The sequence below is a fragment of the Larus michahellis genome, chromosome 2 (genome assembly GCF_964199755.1).
Source record: "Larus michahellis chromosome 2, bLarMic1.1, whole genome shotgun sequence".
Classification (NCBI taxonomy): domain Eukaryota; kingdom Metazoa; phylum Chordata; class Aves; order Charadriiformes; family Laridae; genus Larus; species Larus michahellis.
Genome location: NC_133897.1, coordinates 160,803,627 through 160,827,037, shown reverse-complemented (window position 1 = coordinate 160,827,037; position 23,411 = coordinate 160,803,627). Strand labels below are relative to the sequence as shown.

General features: G+C 40.4%; 2 protein-coding genes across 2 annotated transcripts in view; one reads left to right on the top strand and one right to left on the bottom strand.

The window, feature by feature from the left end:
* The window catches only part of TG (thyroglobulin), a 159,463-nt gene that overhangs the window by 38,951 nt on the left and 97,101 nt on the right, over nt 1-23,411 (bottom strand). The window lies entirely within an intron of this gene.
* Nucleotides 991-23,339, top strand: SLA (Src like adaptor). Its single transcript, XM_074577878.1, has 8 exons — nt 991-1,146; nt 6,378-6,471; nt 12,584-12,683; nt 15,394-15,480; nt 16,827-16,930; nt 18,134-18,265; nt 20,322-20,454; nt 21,421-23,339. The coding sequence occupies exons 2-8, from the start codon at nt 6,411-6,413 to the stop codon at nt 21,638-21,640; spliced, it is 837 nt and encodes a 278-aa protein (XP_074433979.1). The 5' UTR covers nt 991-1,146; nt 6,378-6,410; the 3' UTR covers nt 21,641-23,339.

Here is a 23,411-nt window from a genome sequence, read left to right as displayed (position 1 = left end):
CACAGCTTTGGGAATTTGATCACTGTCTCGTGGTTCCAATAACACTTACACAGCAGCTCCCACGCTCGTCGACTTTTAGTTTTCATCATCAAACTGATTGGCGTTACAATGAGCATCTACTCAGAGCTGCTCTGGTGTGAAGTAGGAACTCGGGTTTCCTGGTGGAATGTTTTCAGTTTGGTTTGTTTGGTTTGGGTTTTTTTTTGTTTGTTTGTAAGTTTGGTTTTTGTGTATGTGTTTTTTTGTTTTTAATTTTACTATACAAAATTAGATATATGAGCTTTTCAGATCACATCTTGATTATAAAAGCAAAGGGCAAACCTTAATAAATCCCTTTGACTTCTATTTTCACATCTTGCAGTACTATATCTTCCTGAGTGACTTCAGTTGGGTTATTTAGCAGGCTAGTATCTTGGTTTCCCCATCTCAGACACAGAGATGAGAGAGGTCCTGAGGCTCCTGCTTCTGTACTTTTTTACAGCTGATGTGAAAATGCACTTAAGAAAGGCTTTCTCTCCACAATCTTTCATTGCTGAGATCGAGCTTCAATTATTTGCAGACAGAGGTGTTGTGGAGTGCAGAGTAAAGAATAAAGCAAACCTTGCATTCCCATCCAGCTCAGTAAGAATGGAAAACAAATTTCTTGTGCCTCTTCCTGTCTGTCTGAAAAAACTAGCAAAACTACATAAAACAAAACAGTTAGGGACTGAACATTACTGGATAAATAAATTTGGAAGAAAAAAAAACAAAAAACAGAGAAAAAGAAACCCTTTCTGTGTAAGTAATGTAAAACAGGTTATTTTGCTCTTTTTTTTTATATCTGCTCAAACCAGCCCTGATGCAACATGTTGAAAATCTCCCTGTTTTCCTCAGCCCATAGATAAAAAGTGTCTTGAGTAGTGACTTGCAACAGGAACTTCATCTGTTGCAAACACTTTGAGCCTTCCTTATTTCTCAGAGAGGAAGTATGTGGCCTGTTTGGCAAATGCTGCTGTACATGACAGCGTGAACTTCACAACACACTCATTCGACCGGCTGCTCCTCGACTTGATCAGCTAAACCTTGCTGGCAGCACGAGAGCAGTATTATAACTACGGCTTTTTTGAGAAATACTGCAATCTGGAATACGATGCCTAGCATTTAAAGGTAATCCTTGCTCTGATACATTTTTGATTATCTGCCTATGGGACCAAATGTTTTGATTTTATTTGTATTCATTAACAATGACAGTATTCAGACCGTGGATTTCAAGTGCCACCAAAGGTAGAAATAGAAAAGCCTGCCTTGATCCTTTTCATAAGGAGTGGTACTAAAGAGAGAAGGGACAAGGAGTATTTCTACGGAAAGCTCACAGTAAGACAGATGCATAGGACCTTATGCTGAAGGAAACTGCAGCTCACTATAACGCAAAATATCAGAAATGTCACAGACAGAGTAGTAGGCTTTCTATTCAAAGTGTTAGAAGTTTGCATAATGTGGTATTTCTGTGTTGTTTCATAGGTGCATGTTTATTTGAATTACCTTGATGGCAGCATTACATCGTTCTTTCTAAGCGCAGAGGTACAAGTGTCTAAAAGCTGAAAGGATGCTCATTTTGATTAATGACAAATTAAGGGAAATTCACACAAAAATACACAGTTTCTGAAATCTAAGCTGCTCTTTTTTTTCCCCCATGTGAAAAATAAAAGGATGCTGGTGCTTTCATTTTCAAACTAAACGGGATTCAGACATTACCTGTGAACCTTACTGAGAATTAAATTCTGAGACCTTGGTGGTATAGATGTGAATATTAGGTAACAAAAATAAAATAGAGTGGAGCATCTCAGGAATGATGAATGTCCTGATTTTACTAGTCTGCAGTGTTCCTTGCAGAGGGGCTTTACTCAGGTGCTTATTTTGCCTTTTTATTTCTCTTATTATTTTCATTTCTTTATATTTACTATTTCTCAATCATTTTAAATATAACTTTGAAAAAGTTCTTACAAAGCAATGAACTTTCCTATATGCCGTGCTATTTAACTGCTCCACAAGCATGTTTTCTCAGAGAACAAATTCTGCGAGAGGAAATTATTGCTACATGTGCTGCACGCAAGAACGGAAGGTGTAAATTGTACCACAGGCTTTTGGGAGGCACGATGTAGGTCAATGAGATTCCAGTCTTGACAGGTGAAGGGTTTGTATCTGCCGAGAGTTCTGCCACTGATAAACAGGACACAAAGCAGGACTGGGGCTGTAGGTGTTTCCTCACCTTCCTTTTAGCAGCAAAAATAAAGCAGTACAGATCACTAAAACCCACTAGCTGTGTGTTCACAGACAGCTGTGGCTATCAGCTTTCCTTAGACACCTTGTGCACAAGAGGAAAGGGGAGGAAGGACCAAAGCTTGGAAGACTGCAAATGTGACCTGAACAGTTCATAATCTAATTTCCATACCAGCCTGAGGAGGTGGCCTGTGAGCGAGGAAAGCTGCCTGTACACCCGCAGGTAGTTTGGTTTGCAGCCCAGCAGCACGGCGGTTCCTCCGAGCTGAACAGCAGCTGCACTCCTCCATGCAGGGCGTTGCGTTGATAGGACAAGGTGAGGTTAGAGTCTATCACCTCTCCTTAATTCTTCCCAAACCACCCCCTGTGAATTATTTTCTTTGGATCTGGCATAGTTATCTGCTTCTACGGCAGAGAGATGCCACCTCTACTCATATCCCAAACTCTGTCGCCAAGTTTAAGCGAGATGCACTGCCTGGAGAAGATTCATGATTTCAAAAGAATATCATATAAAAACATTAATGTTCCGCTATTGACTTGAATGACAAAAAATCAGCTCGGCCACAACATGCTCTACAGTTTCCTGTAAGTCAATTTTTGCAGAGCATCTCAAAATTTCAGAAAAAACACCATAGAGTTTAACATATAGCGACACAATGGATTTGTATTGCGCTGCCAATACTTGATGCCAGCACAAGCTACTTAAGCCATTAAATTCTATCATGCGCTTGAGTCATGCGCGCTGCTGTTTTAGAAATACTAATTCATACACTTACTCTAAAAACAGCGATACGCCATTGGCAGTAAGTAAGTAGAAACAATATTCTGCCCCCTCTGTTTCAAATAAAATTTCCGTTTCTTCCATTTCCATCTCATTTTCAAATGTCTGAGAGCTGAGCCATACCTGAGGGCATTCACTCCACCACCTTTGACGGGACTGTAGGCACATTTACTTTGCCCAGGTGCATAATGACAAGTGGCCTTAGTGGTAAAACCTAGTATGATATCTGTCATTTTCCTTTTAATCACTTTGGATGAGTGAATCATCAGCTCTCAGCTTTCCATTTGCTTATTTTTATTGAACGCTTCTGCTCTGAGTCTAGAGAACATCTTGAACTCTCTTTCCCTTTCGAGATTTTATGCTGCCACTAATGGTTAATTAGTGACAGTAAACCAACATGGAAAATGTAATGAGACACAGTAAACTGTCACGCTAGTGACATCAAAGTCCAAAACGCCATGGCTCTTCACTGTTACCGTAAGTACTTTGTAACATTTGTATTTTCCGTAAATCGGATTCTTCCACCTCTAAAGTAGCAGCACTGAGCTGCACACTCTGTCTTGTTGACTTCAGAGGTCCTTTGAGAAGATCAAGGTCATGCTCATATAAAGTGACAATTTGTATGGCAGAAGTGAGCCAGGACAGTTTTGGATGTGCTCTGCAAAAACATGAACTAGGCACATGCCAATTGTTCGGTACTTAATGCCGCTGGACTAGACAGCAAGAGGTTTAATTACAAAATACATATAAGCAAAACTTCAAAAACATGATAGGTATTTTTAAAGCAACGTTTAGAGTTTAGATCCCTAAATACCATCTAAAAAAAAAATGAAGATGCTTTGCTTGAACTTGCCATGCTTTTAGAAAGTTTGTAAGTGTGAGGTAAAGTTTTCAGAAGTCTTTCCATGATGCACAAATGCTACGTATCACTTTCCAAAGTGACTCAGGCACACCTGAAAATCATATCCACTGTATCTTAAGAGCAGGAAAAAAGCCCTTGAAAGCACTCTCACAACTCTGATCGCTAGTAGGATGACTTGCTCTCCTGGCCCTCAAATACCAAGACCCAGAATAAAGGGGCACATAGAGGTAGGACTTTATTATTTTTATTTTTCCATATTTTTGTGACACAAAACTACAGTATTATTCTCATCTAAATAACAGTTGCGGTGTTAGAATTATAAATAAAAATATAGGAAATTTGTGCTGCCATGCTTGGCGCCTATCTGGAATTGCAAAAAAAGTTTTGGTAACTGCAGCTTGTTTACTAAACACTTAGCCAGATTTGAACTGCCCGTTTCAAATACTCCAAAAATGCAGCTACTACAGCACAGAGCTCAGCAGAGGTTTTCTGTCCAGGTATTCATCCCACTTCCCTGTCTGACTTTTTCAGCCTTGTTGAGCTCTCTATTCCCATGCCCAGGAAATTCTGCTGGCTAATTTGAAGATGAGCCAGGACCGTCTATAGTATCTGTAGCCAAAGCGCTGGCTGCACTATTCCTATGCATGTACCTCTTATTCCTTATGGGATACGACTGAGAAAAACATTGAAAAAATTAAAATTGGGTCTCACGAAAAAATATACGTAATTACTTCAAGAAATTATGATCTTGCAAGTAGACAGTGCCTGCCAAAATGAATTCTGATTTCAGTTTTAGGAACTTAGGTGCATTTTAATGGAGAATAATTTTGTGTTTGTTGTCAAGAGAGACCCTTTTATTCAAATGTGGGTATCCAAATATCCAAAAATTAAATTTAAAGCTACTTTAATATTCAGCTTCTAGACTTCGTATGTCAGGCAGTGAAACATTTTTTTGGTCTTGTGAAAGCAGATTTCAGACAGTTGTCAGAAAGACACTGGCACAGCTGCATCCTACAGATGCGCCACAAGCTGGTTCCTGAGCGCAGGCAGTGAAAGGGTGATGTGCCATTTGGCCAGTGACATAGAGATTTCTCGCAAAGAGCTTTTGGGAACAAGCACTTAGAAGCTTGAAAATGAGATGAGGTGGAGTCAAACTGTGCATTACCATCTGTTTTAGCACTGATCCACTTGCTTTTGGTAAGAGTCGAATTCTGTTTCTTTTTAACGGCATTTTTTTTCTGTAGGGTATCTCCCTAAACTCGCTGTAAGGTATAAAAAAAATTATGGTATTAAGCAGCATACTTGATTCTGCCAATCTTATTCCAAAAGACAATTAATAATAAAGTCTGTCTGATTTCAGCAGTACTGCTTCTCAAGTTAAACACTTCTCCAGCTAACACCGTCAGGCTCTGGTCTGTTGTAAGTGAAGAGCAATACACCAAAGGCAGTCCTCATCTTTGAAATATTTAAGCTAGAAAAGACTGAAAGATGCAAATTGCACCAGAGTTTAGTAAATACCCACCCGATGCTGCTAGAGCTCCTGCTATGCTTTTCACCAGGCAACTGACGGAAAAATATTTTTAAAAAATAATTAGCTGTCAGCAAGTGAGTTTGAGTTATTTTGCTTTAACGTACAATTTTGAACAGATATAACTTACTCTCCTCTCTCTCCTCTGCCTCTGAAAATATACTATAGCATGAGACCCCTTCCACATCCGAAGGGTTTTTCTCTCTGTCTTCTGTTGGGGAGAATTATGAAGGGTGCAGTAAAGCCATGAGAAGGAACGCTCCTTTTCACGACATTTAGTTCCACAGTTGCCTCATACTGTTTCTTGTACACCCACCAAGACTTAAGACAAGCATCTGAAGAATTTGCACCACTGGCTTTCTGCAGGAGGAGTGTTCTGAGATCAAAAACTTTGAGGCAAGGTGTTACTTTAAAAAAAAAAAAAAAAAAAAAAAGAAAGAAAAAAGAAAGAAAAAAGAGGAAAAACAACATTACCCACATTCGCTGAGAACACAAGTGCATCAGAAAGAACCCAGTGAACAACATTCTTGGTGTTTAGCAATAAGGCGACATAATAGACACAGTGCTGAAAACCAGATCCATCAGTCTAATTTCTTTGGAGCTTCGGAACTCCAAACGCTGAAAAGAACATTTTGTATATGAAATGACCGTAGGGGCATGGCTTTGCTGTGACTTCCTATTGTGCCGAGGTGCTGGTAATGGAAACTTTTACTGCACTGCGTTCTTCTGAGCAACTTCCCTAGCTGTGGTTTTCTGCTATTCCCCTGATAAAAGCACCAAAGTGGTGAGAGTTTAGCAAGTATGTAAAACTCTCACATGAGTTTGACACAAGAGTTCTCAAAAGCAAAACTGTATAAAGTCGGAGACACCCCAACTAGGTCATTTCTCATCTGTTAGCACAGCAGGTGTTATACTGATGTTTAATTTCAATGTCTCCTTTGATTTAGTTTTGAAGAGCTTTGACGGAATTACAGAGCACAATGGGAAATACTGTGAAAACGCTGAGAGCCTCCGAAGAAACAAATGTGCCGAGCCAAATGGGTAAGCACTCATTTCATTTCTTTTAAGAGAAAAAGATGTTCAAAATATACGGTACATTCATCCATGTGTCTTCCTTCATCTGCCTGACGTAGTAGAAGCAGGCAAGAGCCTGACTGCTGTGGGAGAAGGAGGGCACCCTCAGACAGTGCTTATTTTTACGTACGTTCTAGCTCATTTTCCAAGAAGTACTTTAATTAAAGATCCCAAATATTAAAACTACTATTTGCTACTGCTCCTTGAAAGACATTCCTTCCAATTCAGAAGCCACTGAAGCACTACTTCAGAAACCAGAAATACTGTGTTTTGACATACTTGCATGTGATATTTTATACAAATTTGTTCTGGAAATTTGGTTTTGCTTCATTTAAGGTTAAAAACCTTAATGATGTTATGCTTGCACTGAACCTGAAGTCTGCTGTTGGTTGCATTTAAAGTAGCACGCAGCCAACTTGTCAGCAGGTTTATCAACAAAGATTACACAGAAATACACCTCACAGGCCAAGCTGCCAAAGGGGATCTAACACATCTGCCCTACGCGTCCACGTGTGAAAAAATCAGGTTGCAAAGCTCCCCCCCACCATAGGCTGCTAGAGGGTCATGCATCTGAGGGGGGGAGCAAAAGGGATTCAGCGACCTGCTACTCCCAGCCTGCGAGCGAGTAGATGGAGAGTCAGCGCAGCCTCGGCTCTCACGCCCCGATAGGACAGACAGCTGGTGGAAGAGCTGCAATAAATCACTCCCCAAAGGTGAGGAAGAGAAAACAGGTTTGGTTTTTTGTTTTTTGTTTTTTTTTTTTTTTCAGAGGAGGAAAGCATTAATCAAAATTTTTGGCTTTTCCATGAAAGATGGTTCAGTTGTACTTCTCATTGTTACAAAGATAGGGAATGAGCCTGGTTTCGTTAGTGCTGGAAGGAAACCTAGCCCTGCTTTTAGCTTGGCCAAGAAATAGCTGATAAGGGTCCTAGGTCCTAATAAGGCAGAGACCAAGTTCTGTTAAGGCTACTCAGAGGCCCATAACATTAACTGACAATTTATTTTTCTGTGCCAAAGTGTGCCTCTTGTTGGCCTTCCCAGCAACCGCTGTCACAAATACCGTAACCACAAAGCAGAGACATGCACGCACTCAGACCAGGACCTCGCTGTGGCTGTGACCAAGTTTGTATTGTTCCTGCACATGCTAAAAGTCAGGATTTAGCAGGGCCAAAGCCAATTGCATCCCTTCCAGTGACATAAATAGAACACACCCCTAAAACATATTGATAGCACAGCAATTAAAGGTGGAAATTACCCATTTAGGAATCCAGGGCTCCATCTGCTTGCAGTCTCCTACACGTCTAGCACATCTAGAAAGGTGCTTTTTTGGATCCTGCCTGACCTTCAGCTGTCACCTGGGGAGGGGACAAGTCTCCCATAGCTTCATGGGAGCTGCTAAGGCCGCAGGATGTGTCAGACACTCACACTGGTGAAATTGCGCTGAGTAGCTATGTGTAAACATCCAAAGGCAGCTTTAAAATCCTGCATAGCTCTCTGGAGCTAACTCTTATTCTGAATCAGACCAGCATTATTCATAATGGCTTGAATATAAGTAACTAAAATCAGGAATACAAGCATCAGTAGTCATCCAAATCCAATGAAAACAGACTTTCGAAAAGGAACTCAGTACCAAAAGCATATATTGAGGTTAATGTAATGAGTTTGTATCTTTTTGTTTTCCGGAGCAGATCAAACTCCAAATCACATCACCAAGCACGGACTATTTCCCCCAGGCCAGGAACAGCCACCTTTGACTTAAGTGAGGTGGAAGATCCAATCCACAGACTTACAACAGTCCCAATAGTTATTAGGAAAAGCAAGTTTTACACTGGCTCATTTCAGGGAATAAAAGGAAGGAGTGAAACAGAAGGGAAATAAAGAAAGGAAAGAATAACCAAGAAATGGGAAGAAAAGAGATGACTGGAGTCTGCAGACTTGATCTGCAGCGTGAATGTGTTCATCAGACCCCTATGAGCACTTTATGCTGCCTGAGATCCGCATTGAAAGCAAAACCTTGTGCTTTCCTCACCTCCAGCGCATCGGTCTTGGCCCTGAAAAAGGGAAGAGTGCATAAGCTGCATTTCCCCAGGAGGCATTTGAACTCCAAATATGACTGCACTCCATCTGAAAGCACACTGTATGGGCATCCCTGACACAACGTAGGTACTGATAACAGGGTAACTACTGCAGCAAGGGGTCATCGGGGGATGTGAGCCCTCCTCTTTCCTCCCTTGGGACCCTGAATCAAGGGTTAATCCTTACTGAGCTGCACCTGCATAACTCTCAGTTCCCAAGCTGGCTGGTTTAGATCTAATTTGGGTACGCCAGGGCGATGCTGCAGCCACACCTTACGGCTGCTGCACAGACAACCTCCCAGACACACACCAGTGCCCTCCTTTACCCTCTCTGGTAGACGCCATGCCATAAATCACAGTATGTCTGCTGGAGGGTAAAGCTGGGAGGATGCAGGGAGCTGAGCTCGGAGCAGCTCATTCCGTCTCCAGACAGGGACCACACGGCTGCACAGCACAGCGTTTTCTGGGGGCAATGAGCTGGATCCGGATGCTCTGCCTACGCTCTCCCTCCTCTCTAACCATGCTTCTTAGTCCATTCACAAGGAATAATTTGAAGCATGTGATATTCAGTCTCACACTTCACAAGACATCCAGGGATGTAGACACTTAAAACCAACGTATATTTCATATTCATCTTCTACTCCTAAAAAAAACCCAACTGAATTAACGCCTGATTCAGTGGAAATGACTGTGCTTCGATCTTTCCACTCTAACTTTTGAGTTGTTCCATTTCAGATGTAACCTACACTCCCACTGCGGAGGAGAGGTTGTGTTAGAAAGACTCAGTCAAATCTTCTTTTTTCTTTTACAACTTAAAAGTACAGGGAGCTCATCAGATCAAATCTATTAGATCATTGTAAATTTTAGGTGTGGAGAAAGAGGGTAATTTTTTTAGTCCCTGTTTCGAGGCTTATGTATTTGAAAGGAGCCAGTACGGGTTTTGTGAAACGTTGTAGAGTGTGGTGGGGTATTTCACATGACCAAAAAAACCCAGTGAGGTTTGATTTAAATACCAATTAAAAAGAGGTCTTGTTTGTGGAGTGTGAGGGTTTAAAGGTTTTGGTAGTACAAACCCCCTTTACTTTCACTCTAATATAAGTACATGCAGTTTAAGAGGTAACGTTTGCATGGATGGGGCAGCCAACACTATGATTAATTCCTTCCTTTTCAGAACTACAAATTAATGTGCAAAATTGAAACAAAAACGGATATAAAGATGAAAGTGTAAGCAAAGTAATGCAGATCTTGCCAGAGAAAAAGTCACGTACTCTGTAGTGCATAACGAAATGCAAACCACTGGTACGCAAGGAAGGAGAGCAGAAAAGCACTTGTTTTCCACCCTTTCAGCATGGAAAAAAAACATTTATAAAAAAACAGCACAAGCTTTAAAAAAGCATTGCTAAAGGCACTGTCATTAAGCTAAAAAAGATGGCATTCTGTGTAGAACTGGTTTCAAACAATCTGCAATGAGAAATTAGGTGCCAGCACTTTATCCTCACTCTGCAGTTCTTACAACATACCTTCCGGCATTTATTTCTCGTAGTCACAGGTAAACATTTTGCTTCGTTGAAAAAGACTCAGCACCAATGCTTAGGTCTCGTTAGCCTGAGGTACTAAATAGTTTCATAGACAGAGAAGGTGTCGCAATTTTTAGTGCAGAACAGGGAAGCAATCAAAGGCACACTCAGCACAGAATTTCTTCAGTATAGTTGAACCAATTGTATAATAAGTTACAGCAGACTAATCACGGCAGTTGGCTCATTAATACAAAGGTACTGGACTAGTCCTGTTTAATTCAGTGACACTAATCAACTAAGAAAACCATGGTGCACTGTCAAACTAATGAATGTCTATTCCAGACTACATATCCATAAGGATGCTCACTAACTCTATTGTGAGGCTACTTCAATGGGCAAAGGCTAGCAAGACTAAAAATGCTTACAGTCAGTTTGAATATTAAGGTAACTACTTTGCATAACACAGGTCCCTATAACACAAAAACAAACAGCTACTCATAATCAACTGAGAAAACACAGCTTTTTATTTCCTTTAAACCACAGATGGGGAGCATTTTTCTTAACACACGTATTTTCTTTATCACCGCTGTAAGGATAACAAATGTAAAATTTCTTCTCTTGAAAATATTTCTTTTCTGCAGACTTCCATGTTTCCTTCAGCCTTTCATCGTTATCACTCTGAGTTATTTGTAAGGCCCCAGGACACAGAGGCTGAAAACACAGTCCCCGTCTCAGCATTCATTCAGGATGCTGTTTCTAGGTTTCCCTAAAACAACTGTCTTCCTTAAAGACAAGTTGACGAGGAATTTATATTAAACGAGAAAATCCAACACGACACAAAAGCGTGTCTGTCTCTCTGGGTAATTTCTTTCCCTCCTCGCCTGAATTCAATCCCATTTTTGTGCCTGTTGAGCAGCACAGAGTGGGCAAGTATGGAGATCAGACCATCTCTGCAGAGGTACTGCTGGATGGTATTACTAAGGAATGGGGTGCAGATCCTGCTGGAGGCAGAGGGAAATCTTTGTCTCCCCGTGTGCCGGTGGAGGGTACTGAAATGTGCAGAGGGAAGGGACCCACCTCAAGGACAAACATGGGCAGCGTATTACATGATCTCTCTTGCCGGGACTTCTGCAAAAGAGCTCACAGCTCCCAGCACAACACATTTCTGAATCTCTCACTTGCCAGCATTTACTGGACACCATAGATTCCTGATGGATCATAGAATCATAGAATGTGTTGGGTTGGAAGGGACCTTTAAAGGTCATCCAGTCCAACCCCCCTGCAGTAAGCAGGGACATCTTCAACTAGATCAGGTTGCTCAGAGCCTCATCAAGCCTGGCCTTGAATGTCTCCAGGGATGAGGCCTCCACCACCTCTCTGGGCAACCTGTTCCAGTGTCTCACCACCCTCATTGTAAAGAACTTCTTCCTAATGTCTCATCTAAACCTACCCTGCTCTAGTTTAAAGCCATTGCCCCTTGTCCTATCGCTACATGCCCTTGCAAACAGCCCCTCCACAGCTTTCTTATAGGCCCCTTCAGGTACTGGAAGGCTGCTATAAGGTCTCCCCAGAGCCTCCTCTTCTCCAGGCTGAACAACCCCAAGTCTCTCAGCCTGTCTTCATAGGAGAGGTGCTCCAGCCCTCTGTTCATCTTCATGGCCCTAGGGAGCTCCTGAGGTGCTTTTGAACGTTTGATAGTGTCAGTCTTGTGCAAAGTGCCTGTTCCATCCTTCAGAAACCCAGGAGACTCAGCCCGTGTCCTACACAATGCTGCGAGGCCCAGAGTCATCCCAGCTGATGTAAAAGGTCTTCTTATCTCTTTATTGACTTCAGTTCTGCAAATTGCAGTTGTACAATGATTTAATTATAAACACCCCTGTTGCATCTTTAATTGAAGATAAGGGCATCACGTGCTGCCTCTAGGACAGTTTCCATACAAGAGGGGGAGAACAAAGAGCTCTACCAAGCTAATTTTAAAAAGCAATGGGAAATGGGCAATAATGGCCACACTCTTATTGCCCTTGATCTAAACTATTACCTTTGAATAGTACCAGTGTTGGAACAATTCAACATGCATCTTCCTTTCCTTAAACGTAATGCATCAGCTTGGCTCAAAATTGTACTAGAGGCATTTAGGCAGTGGCATTAATCAAACTGGGTTACTTCCTAATACTATAAATACTTACTAATTTTGCTAGTTTCAAACTGAATATGTCCTTGAAATATGGTAATTACTAGAAAAAGTGGTCTAAAAATAGTTGCTTACAATTAACCAAATGACCTTTTTTCATTTCTAATATCTTCCCATTCTTCTTATAAAGTTATAGGCTCATCTTTAGCTCTTTATGTTTACCAAATAACATTTCAGAGTGAGATTTTTTTCCAATTTGACCTACTACATAAAATATAACATACATAATGAAAAATCTATTTCTACTTCAGAACCCTATCTTGCTTTTAAGTGACATTTTCTTTCTTCTTTAACAGGTCAGGAGAGTGATTTCCTTGCTGTTCTCTATGACTATCCTTCAGCAGACATAAGCCAACCTATATTTCACATGGGGGAAAAACTACGTGTGCTGTCAGAGTAAGTTGATCCAGTTTTTTTAAATTAGGTTTTGTTACAATTGATGCAAAGCTCTGTTTTATGCACCTGGCCAAAACAGGATGCAGTTCAGCAACATGAACTGAGTTCAGAATTTGCAAGCAAGGATGCTTAGCCATGGTGTAAATTTCCCCATAGTTTAAGGATTTGGGATTTCAGATTGTTCTTGGATGCTTGGATTCTTCTGACTTGGTTTCTGAAGCTGGATTCAGACTCTATTCTAAGGTAGGACTCAAACCAGAATTCTGCTCTAAAAAAAAAAATGTTGAAAGTATATCCCTATGTTAGTGGAAAACAAAGTAAGAGCAAAAATAGTTTGAATCACACAGAAAAGGAAAATTGTTCTGAATTTCTCTGTCAAGTGTGTGTCTTTTATTTTCTTTCTCATCCTTTTTAATCTAACGAACAATCCGTTATGATTAGGTCTTAGAATTTCACCCTCGATTTAAGGCATCTCTAACAAAAATAAAATGAAAAATACAGCTTTTTTTCTTCTTAATTTTTTTAATTGATTCTGCAGTTTCTTAGTGGAGGGTGGGGGGTAAAGTATTTCCCAGTCACTTCCACTTAAAAATTTGAAGAGCGCCAGAAGGAAGTAGGCTTAAGAGCACTACTTCGTACTGACCTTAAGCATAGCACAAATATTTCCACACACAACAGTAAGCACAGTTCTTGAAAAATGGAAACCAGCAGCCCTAACGTTTTTTTATGCACCACTTGTATCGGCACACAGCGACCTCCTAGAAGTTACTCGGTCCCACAGACACGGTTTGCACTGCTTAAACAGAAATTAAAGATTTCATTTTTGCAGCTGGTGGAGCATATGGATTCAAGGGGGACTAGACACATTCATAGCAGAGAAACCCTCCGAGGATTTCTAAATTTGTAAAAAAAGTTGTCTACCCGAGGAAGTCAGAGTATAAAATGGCTGGAGGACAGAAGTACTTAAGAGAAGTATCACAGACGATTGATGAATTCTCAGACTCTTCTCCTGGCTACCATGACCTATAATGGCCTTTGTCAGTGACAAGCTACAGGGCTACGCGGACCTTTGGTCTGACCCAGAATGTCTGCAGTTTTGTTCTGATGACAAAGTGCTTTCCCTACCTCCCTGAACCTAGAGGTCACAAGGCTCAGACAATACCACTAGATGAATTTTCTGCTGATGGAGAGCTTCCCTAAACCAGGGGAATTCTTCTCTGGTAACTTCTAGCTGTTTAAACCTTGCTGCAGTTTGTGTAACATCCACAACATGGTACAACAATTGCTTTAGCTTGGAAATTCCAGCTTAAAGCCTCACTCCCAGCTTTTATTAGCTACGAGCCCTCACAATACCACATAACTACATATGCCCGTATCAAAGGGAATTATGTGTGTGGCACATCGTATGCATACATTTGCTGCATAGTGATCTACTGGATGAACAGCTTCTAAAAGTACTAGGCTTCTGTAGCAGCAGTTTTTATCAAGTTTGCCTATTGTGCAGTGATCAACAGCTTCTCCAAATAGTAAACAAAAGCCAAAGCAAGCCTTGATGGGAGCTTTCCTTTTCCTATTTTGAATCAGTTTGTCCACAGAAGACATGACACTCCAATGCTTTATGCAAAGCATAGTGTCCTAATGAAGGACCTGTTCTTCCCTGCTGGGGCATGTGCTGACGTTAACAGGAACTGCTTGCCTGCAGACTCTTGCTACACATAAGCTGTAGGCATAATCTTCTTCTCAAGTCATTCGAAGGAGCAAAATGCAGTCGAAGAGAAGAGCAGCATGGCAGGCACGACCAGAGCATGAGTGATGAGGAGTCACCACAGAGAAGCCAGCATGAGCAGGCAGCACATACTGCTTCTTCAACGGCTGCTTTTCAGCCTTCTACCAAAGCAATTATGTGTAGCAGCAACCAGCCCCGCCAAACCCACCAGGAACATGATATATGGAATGCCCATAGAAAACACAGCTCCTCACAGCTATTTGTGACTGCTCTGGGTTGGCAGGATTAGATAAGCACCACTGGCACAGTGTCCCACTCCCCACACTTGTCAGGCACCTTTCATTACCAGATGAACAACTGCAGTTAGCTGGCAGTAGTCAAAGCAGATGTCCTCCAATGATCCCCCCAATCTACATAATTTCTGTGGCTCCTGACCCAACAGTGATGTGCTGCTTTTTTATTGGAATCTGGTCAGCAACCCACTGAAGAAAAGGAAAGGAGCAAACCATGAAGCAGGCTCTGTCAGACTGAAAACCGGTTCCCAGGCAGACAAGGGTCCATTTGCTGAGCGTCCCTACCCTGATATTACAGGAGTAACTACAGGGCTGTCCAGACAGAGCATACTCGGACATTACCTGAATATCTTGGATACCAGGACAAGTCTAGCTGTGGGAAGGCAGAGCACAGCAGGGTTTAACCACTGAGTTATTTACCCTTCTTCTTTTAACTACAGAAAAATATTTTATTACTGATGTAATTTAAATGGAACAAATGTAGCTTATTTCTGCGTCCAAATTTAATTCCAATGTAGGTTTAGAAAGGGAACTACTCTAGTGAAACAAACTTTGGTCCCTTTCTGAATATGTAGATTCAGGAACACGGACAGAAGGTTACAGGCTAATCTGTATGTCTTAACTAATTTCTAAAATAAGGACAAGCTCTGAAAGTACATCTGAAAATATCCCTTCTCTTGCTTTCACACAGTGAAGGAGGCTGGTGGAGAGTCCATTCCCTTACAACAGGTCGAGAAAACTATATTCCAGGAAAATATGTAGCAAAGGTTTACCACGGGTAAGTAAATGCATTTCCTGCAGTCTTTCAACACTACTTTTCTACGTACAGTGCCCTGATTAGTTATTCAGTGGCATAATCAAAGCAATGCCAATAGTGACTAGACAGGCAGAAATTTTATTTATTGACAGTCTAAAATAGTTCCTTTGAAATCTGAGAACATCAAATCCACATCTAAGTTTAGATTATATGAAAAGGAAAATCCTAGTTTTAAATGCTGGAAAGGGTCAATAACCCCTCAAACGTGAAATTTAAAATACTTCATTGCAGGGACTCATCTCTAACTTTAAGATTTTGATAAAGAGACCTCGTTTAGAAAGAATTTTTGATATTTACAAAGAGTAAAATTTAAGCTAGAGTTGCTCATGAAAAACAGACCAAAAAGAACAAATAGAAAAAACTAATAAGTCATTCAGGAATGTAAACTCTCACACTGGAAGAGCTAAGGAAGGTTCAGGGGTTTCTTGTTGTCCTAGACACCAGTCAGGAAAAAAAACATTGAAGCACACGCTTAAAACTTTTTTGGCAAAAGTTTTAATACCTGTTTAATTTTAAGCATATGAACTGTGAACTCCACTGCAATTTATGCAAGTGCTTAAATTTTAATACACTTTTATATATCCTCCTGAAATAGAGATGCTTTCCCAAAGACAGGGCACAGGGTAATGAAAGCTACTGTCTGAAGCTTCCCCGAGACCATTTTTGCTGGTAGCAGACGGGATCAAATACACAAGAACAACTTTAAAATAAAGTGCTAGTAAGTCCTACACCAAGCTCAGTTACATGGTTAGACACTAGCTCTGGCAAAATACAGCAGTGCACCAAGCTGTGGTGAAAATCAGTAGTTCTAATTCCACCTTCCCATATCCACAAAGTCAATTAATTGAAATGGATGGACTGTTCCCTAGTATAAGCAGAAAAATTGTATTTTATTTTGGGTTTATGTACAATGCAATAAAATACAATTTGGCGTTAACAAAAGTAGTTTAAATGAAAAAGAGGGAGTTAATTAATGTCACAGATACTCCATCAACATACCACAGGGATGTGTCCCCAACTATTTAGATCAAGGCAGCTTGAAAAGTTGGGTTTTTTTCCCCTAATAAGTCCAAACCTTATTCACTTTTCTCTTAGTCTTACAAAAGTTAATAGAACTCAAAGAGAGCAAGATTTTCTCCATAAACTGGGGAAATATGCCTGGACATAGTTGAGAGAATAACTACAGAAAGCTACAGTGTTATTTTTGCCGTCACTTTTCCTGGCTAATGCTGCACTTTCACGGCCACACGCTGCTCTCTGTTTCACTGGTGTCCAAATTTCAGAATTTGTTTTTTCCTGCTTCACAGCTGGTTATTTGAAGGGCTGGGAAGAGAAAAAGCAGAGGAACTTCTACAGCTACCCAACACCAAGGTCGGCTCCTTCATGATCAGAGAGAGTGAAACTAGGAAAGGTGAGCAAATAGGATTTCTTTCCCCCTTGATCTTGGGCACTAATAGTTTTATGGCTTTTTAATTCACTCCCTGTCCTGCTTCGTATGGATCAGTCTGAAACCAGAAAATGGGAAGGCAAAGGCACCCAATGCAGCATGCCAGTCTTCACCAGTCACCTACACTACGAGCAGTGCTGGAAACATGGTTAGCGATGGCCATGGAAAGTTCCACAGGCATCAGCACAAACAAGACACAGTTGTTTGAACACTATTATTTACTTTGGTTGCACGCAAAGCTTATCCGGCAGTGGGACTTTTCAAATGGAGGAAAAGTCACAGCTTTGCCTTGGTCCACAACAGATTGCCTCAAGAAGCTATAAAATATACACCAAGCAGTGGGGGTGGCTGATAAGTGCATTTCCTATATGAACAGGTGGTTCTTTTATTTACTTTTTTAAAATGACGTGCCTTCAACTTTATTTTCTTTCATAGCAATTCTGTTGCTACGTGGGAATTGTACTGTACACACTTTATACTTTTATTCTCTTCAATGGGAAGACATCTCCCACTGTGCAATGTGGTATCTTCCCTTTTTCTGAAGCAGCAGAACACATCCCAATATCATGATATTACAGATAGAAGGGAATAATAAATCATCTACTCTACATAACATAGGCCAATTTGTTTCATAATACCTATACTAAATTCAAAGAAATTTAGGTTCGACATTCAGTCCTTACCAATTAAATGCTGTACAATAGTTTTCAACAAAGAAACAGGAAAACCCAAGTCGTCATCTCCTGCCAGGACTGCACTATCAGGTATCAGCTACTGCATTATTGGGAGGTGACTAAATCAGCATACCAGCACATGAGTCTGGTCCCCTTCTTCAGCGGAAGACAAACAAGTTCTGTAAAGGCCTATTTCCTTTACACCATTTCAAAAAAAAAAACCATACCAGAAAAAATAAAGGAAAAACACACCAGAAATTTAAATTCAATCAAAATCTCAGGCCCTGATGCACGGCTCTGTATTCCCTTTGTTATACTTCAGTATGTATATAAAGTATACTATATTACTAGGAATTAGGATGGTCACTCAGGTTTTTTTTTCAGATCTTTCTGGTACCACATCTTACAGATACTTTGGTTTGTGGTCACTGCTATCTAATCCAGAATTAGGGTCCTACTTTGGTCTAAATAATTCTCTTCTCTCTTTCTCCAGGTTTATATTCCTTGTCAGTGCGGCACAGGCAAGTGAAGCATTACAGGATCTTCCGCCTTCCAAATAACTGGTATTACATCTCTCCACGGCAAACCTTTCAGTGCCTTGAAGACCTTGTGAATCACTACTCAGGTAAAAAGAACTACAGGGTAAACGTGTGTTCTACTGGCAACTGTAAAACTATCTACCAAAGGCCCAGAGAAGAAGTTTTGCCTATGTGCGAGACTCACAACTATTGCCACAGAACAAGCAATAGAAAAGCTTTTCATTTATATCTTTACTTTTTATCCTAAATACAAATATGCTAACCTTAACGGTGCAACTGAAATCAACCCAATAACTCAGCTAAATAAAGATAGACAGGCTCTGCCCATATTGGTAGATGATATTGTATGGTTGAGCCAATAGAGCTGTCCCTAACGCTATTTGGTCCAAACACTAGTGTCTAGCACTTTCTTAGACAACTTTCAAATACAGTTTGGAGATTAGCACAGGCCAGGCATGACCAGACCCTAGCACAGCTAAAGTTCAAGTTTGGGTGTACAAAAACATTAAGCTGTACAGATGCCAGTCAAGGGTTTGAGTCCCAGGGCCTAAGTTCAACTTCTGGCTCGTTTTCTTTACCAGCGTGGACATGTCTGCCATTTATTTACTTACCATAGAGACAGACAGATAGAATCAGGACATGCAAGACCAGGTTCTGCAACCACGCTTCTCTTGGGAACCACTACATCACACAACCTTATCTACAGCAGGAAATTATCGGAAACGTTGTTAGTTTCTTCCCTATTACTTTAGAAGAGTATGGCTGGATTTTATCAGCAGAAGTTATCTCAAGGGGCTCAAGCTGTTAGCTTAAATTTAGATTCGACCGTCATTTTTACTAACATCATTCCAGCTGATGACACCTGTTTCAATTATAGTTTTCCAGATTTATGGCAATTTAACCTGTGTCAGAGAGATAACTCAACAAACAACGGAATTAAGTGGCTGCAGTTAAAATGAGAACATTTTAAAATCAGGAAGGAAGACTGCAATAGGTTAATTGCATAAAAGTTACATAAGAACAATAGGTTCTGTGCTTTAATTACTAAGGAGTACTCTGTAATTTTAAAAGTGTAAAGCTACTGTGTCTGCGTATTTCATAGGAAAATGAAAAAGTGTGTTGGCCAAAGAGTTCTCTGACGTGCTGGGACGAAAAGCCATATTCACCTTTAAAACATGCAAACGAAACTTTCAAGTCCAATGATATAAACAGAGTGAGAATTTGGACAGGATATTTTTTATTTTTGCATTTTAGTTAGCTGACACCTTTCTCCATTTAGAAAGAAGCAAACAATCCATGCTTAAAATTCTGGATGGGGGAAACCCAAAACTTGTAACAGTTAACATTTCTACTTGAGTTATAGGTGTCAGAGGAGACATAGTGAGATTTAGCTCTCCTCCTTCCTCCACCATGAGATGATACAGAATCTCACCCTGAAATAAAGCTCAGAGATCTAAAATACTAGTGTTCGGCCACGATGTTCTCTACTTCCCTAGATGTCTCTAGGGACATGGGTTAGTGGTGGACTTGGCAGTGCTAGGTTAACGGTTGGACTTGATGATCTTAAAGGTCTTTTCCAACCTAAACGATTCCATGATTCTGTGATTCTACTTGGGCAGAAGAATACATGCAAAGTTCCTAGTGGAGCAAGGAGAAGAGGATAGCGAGAAGAAACATATATGAAAGTAACATGTGAATCTTAATTCATTCCATAGTCATGTCCCACAGCACAACTGGTGCACAGACAATTCAGTCCGTGTGGTTGTATCTTGCATCTATTTTACATTCTCTTTGCATGGCTGAGGCAAAAGCAGAACTCACTGAGGACTCAGGAAACCTGGGTTTAAGTCCCTGCTCTGTCACAAACTTCCTTCCAGACTTTGGGCAAGTCACTGTATCTTTCTGTGTCTCAGTTCCTCACTTATACTGTGGAAAATATACCTCATGATAAATTAAAAGGCAAAAGTATGAGGAAAGGAAAAAGTTAAACCTGTGTTTCAGTGTCCTCGCTGAGAACACACAATTTATTGACTGCTACTACTGTGCCCAAAACTGTTTTTTTGAGCACGCACCGGGGAAGGAAAACAATGAAGGTAAGAGTGAGCAAAGATTAACTGTCTGTGTATTCATTTCCCTGTTCAGAAGTTGCTGATGGTCTCTGCTGTGTCCTTACAACACCTTGTCTTACCCAGTGCACTAACAACAGCAGCATAACGAATCAAGTTCCTCCTGTGGTGATGCGGAATAAAAACTTCAACTGGAGAAATATTCACAGGTACCACATACAACACAGGCTGCCGAAAAACCAAGGGTTTTCTTTTTCCAGCCTTGTAGATACTTGTACTTACAACACAAAAGAAACATCCATTTCCTTCTTCTGAGCCCAGTTTTAAAGATTAGACAATCTTCAAAGCTGCTGACAGCAGGTTAACCCATGAAAACTGGATGTCCAGTTCTCTACCTGATAATCTTGGTCTAACTTTGAATAAAAGTATAGTTAACATTAAATCATATCTCCTATTCAGCTAAGGGTGTGCCCACCTATGCAGTCCCTTTGGAGCTCCTCTCAACCAAGGGGGCAGGAGCAAAAGCCAGGCCATAAAGCTTAGTCAGATCCACCACCAATGTCAAATTAACATGCAATGATTACAGGTGAGTCCCGATGGTCAGAAATGGATCCCCCTTGTTCACATGGTGGCCATCCATGAAGCAGCACGAGTACAATGAACACATTATCCCAGCATAAATCTTTCCTACTGTGTGTGTCTCAATACACAGCCCAACTCAAGGTTCATGAGACTTCTAATATCATCACTGCAACTAGAGAAAGTAGGTCAGGTTTCAGAAGCTGGTGAAACAACCACCTTCAGGAACAAAAGCACCTCTTATTTTTGAAGTGTAAATTTCCCTCCGCTACCCTTTCTTTACAAAGCATATTAATTTGCTTACAAATGCAAGAAAATTTTGTGCAGTATCAAGGCCATCTTTCCTACAGATTAAGAAGAAAGAGAGAAAGTATATAGATGTTATTTCCTTTTCAGATGCCAAAAAATATTTAGATGCTACTGTTGTACTCATTGTTTTGGAAAATCACTAAATGACAGAAATCTCTGGCAATTTATGAGACTCAAAATTTTTTATACAACAAAATTAACATCATTTGGTTTGACAACTGTTAGTATTATACTAACAGGCTCAGTTCAAGTAGCTGAAATGGTAACAAAATTTTGTTCTTTTAAAGGCTGGAGGTGACCGAAGATACTGAAAGCACCCTGGCAGCAATGGATGACTCTTGTCTCAGCTACGGCCTGAGGGAAAGCATCGCTTCCTACCTCTCCTTAACAGGGGATGACAACGCTTCTTTTGCAAGTGCCAGAAAGAAGAAAGCCCAATCTCTTATATACACAGGGAGTAAACGTAAGAGTACCCTTCACTTGCCACCTACATACTATGAGGACTAAATATAAGACAACCAGGAAGGAAAAAAGAAAAAAAAAAAAAGACAATGAGGGGTTAGAAGAGAAACCCAGAGCGTTCTGTGGTCCTCCAGTCCTTCGACAGCTGAGAGATACATGCTGATGATCAAACGCTGGCAATGCTTCTGCATTTTCTCTTCTGAATGTCAACCAGAGACCTTCTTAAGGGTGCCATCTCAGCCATGGCATACACTGGGTATGTCCCCAGTGCACCTGAAATTAGAACCTGCTCACAAGCAGGATAAACTGAGATAGACGCTAAGTCAAGAGACAAGTGAGGCAGAGGACTCTTCAGCAAGGGTGATGCCCACCATTGTACAAAGGTGATTGCATAGGGAAGGACTAACTACAGCTCAAGAACTTAAATTAAGTCTTACTCTGGTATTCTCCACAAGGCTGAAAATCATCTTTTCAGAACCTACCTACATTGAGAAAAGGAGCCTTTTTCTTCTCCATATAGAATCATTCATTGTCATTGACAATGGGTCAGAAAGTCATCAATAATCCTAAGGAAGTGTCCAGCATCCATCATCCAAGAAACACCTGTTTATATTGACTTCATACTTCTGTCATTTTTACCTTTTAGGGGAAAAAAATAGAATCATTGACTTTCCAAGTGGCATTTAATACAACTGCTGGTAATGGCCTGCAGCAGCACAAAGTGGTCGCAAAATTAAGAACAGGCTTAACTCACTGAGAAAAGTAATTCCTGCTTAGCCCTCAGCTTCTCGTAGTATGGCAAATATACAACAGAAAATAAAGGGGGTTTTAAGTGAAAAGTAAAATATGGTAATACCATGCCTAACTGCAAAGGTAGGTTTGCAAAGGTGTGACCTTTTATGTATAGAGGACCAGATTTTAACCTCATCTCCTGAAGGCATCCCAATATTTATGTATAGTATTTATATTAATAGCAGCTTTTTTTAATAATTAAACTCAGAGAGCAAATCAGCAACAATGGCTGTTAAAGAGTTTGCTGAATTTCCTGTTTGAAGAGAGTTATGTCCAATAGTAATGACACATTTCATCAAACCGCTTAAAGATTTGTAACTGGATTATCTGAAATTTTTAAAATTAGAGATTTTTTCGTTATATATGCACCCTTTGCTAAGTGATAAAGGAGCAGCTGGCATGGTCCTTTGAACGTGACTCGTGACTGCTTTCTAAATCAAGTAGTCACTCACATCTGGGGGTGTAAAATGCTGCAATCTATGTTCTTGAGGTGAAATCTTTTCAATCTAATATTCTGTCATACCTTTTTGCACAGATTTGAGTAATAAAGGTTTGGAGAGAGGGAACTGGAGATGTATATGTACTTTTTTTTTTTTTTCTCTGTAAATACCTCTTAGCACAAATCTGTGTGGTCCTTAGATCCTTTGAGATATCAATATCTCTAGATCTTAGGTCATTTGCACTAGCAAGAGATGTTCAGAGATGAAAATAGTTCACAGCCTATTTAAACATATTTCAGAACTTAAAGGATGAATGTAATTTGGCTGGTAAACATTGAACACCATAAAGCAAAATGAACTCAGGAACTCTAGGCATTTGTATAATCTTATTACTGTTACTGATCATTAATATGTTATGGTTACTGCATTTTATCCAGTAAAATGTGTATGGGGAGCATTACAGATTTCTTAGTCATGACTTGTATTTATTCATTAAAATAATATCCAGTCGTTACTCTGTATTGCTTTTAGAAAATGGAGAACCTAGTGTGCAACTAGTACAAACACCCAGCCTTGCAATGACA

Excerpts from the sequence above, each read along its gene's own strand:
- SLA (XM_074577878.1), top strand. The coding sequence starts at position 6,411 with ATGGGAAATACTGTGAAAACGCTGAGAGCCTCCGAAGAAACAAATGTG. Across the intron at positions 6,472-12,583 it reads AAATGTGCCGAGCCAAATGG|GTCAGGAGAGTGATTTCCTT; the intron begins GTAAGCACTCAT and ends CTTCTTTAACAG. Across the intron at positions 15,481-16,826 it reads GTAGCAAAGGTTTACCACGG|CTGGTTATTTGAAGGGCTGG; the intron begins GTAAGTAAATGC and ends CCTGCTTCACAG.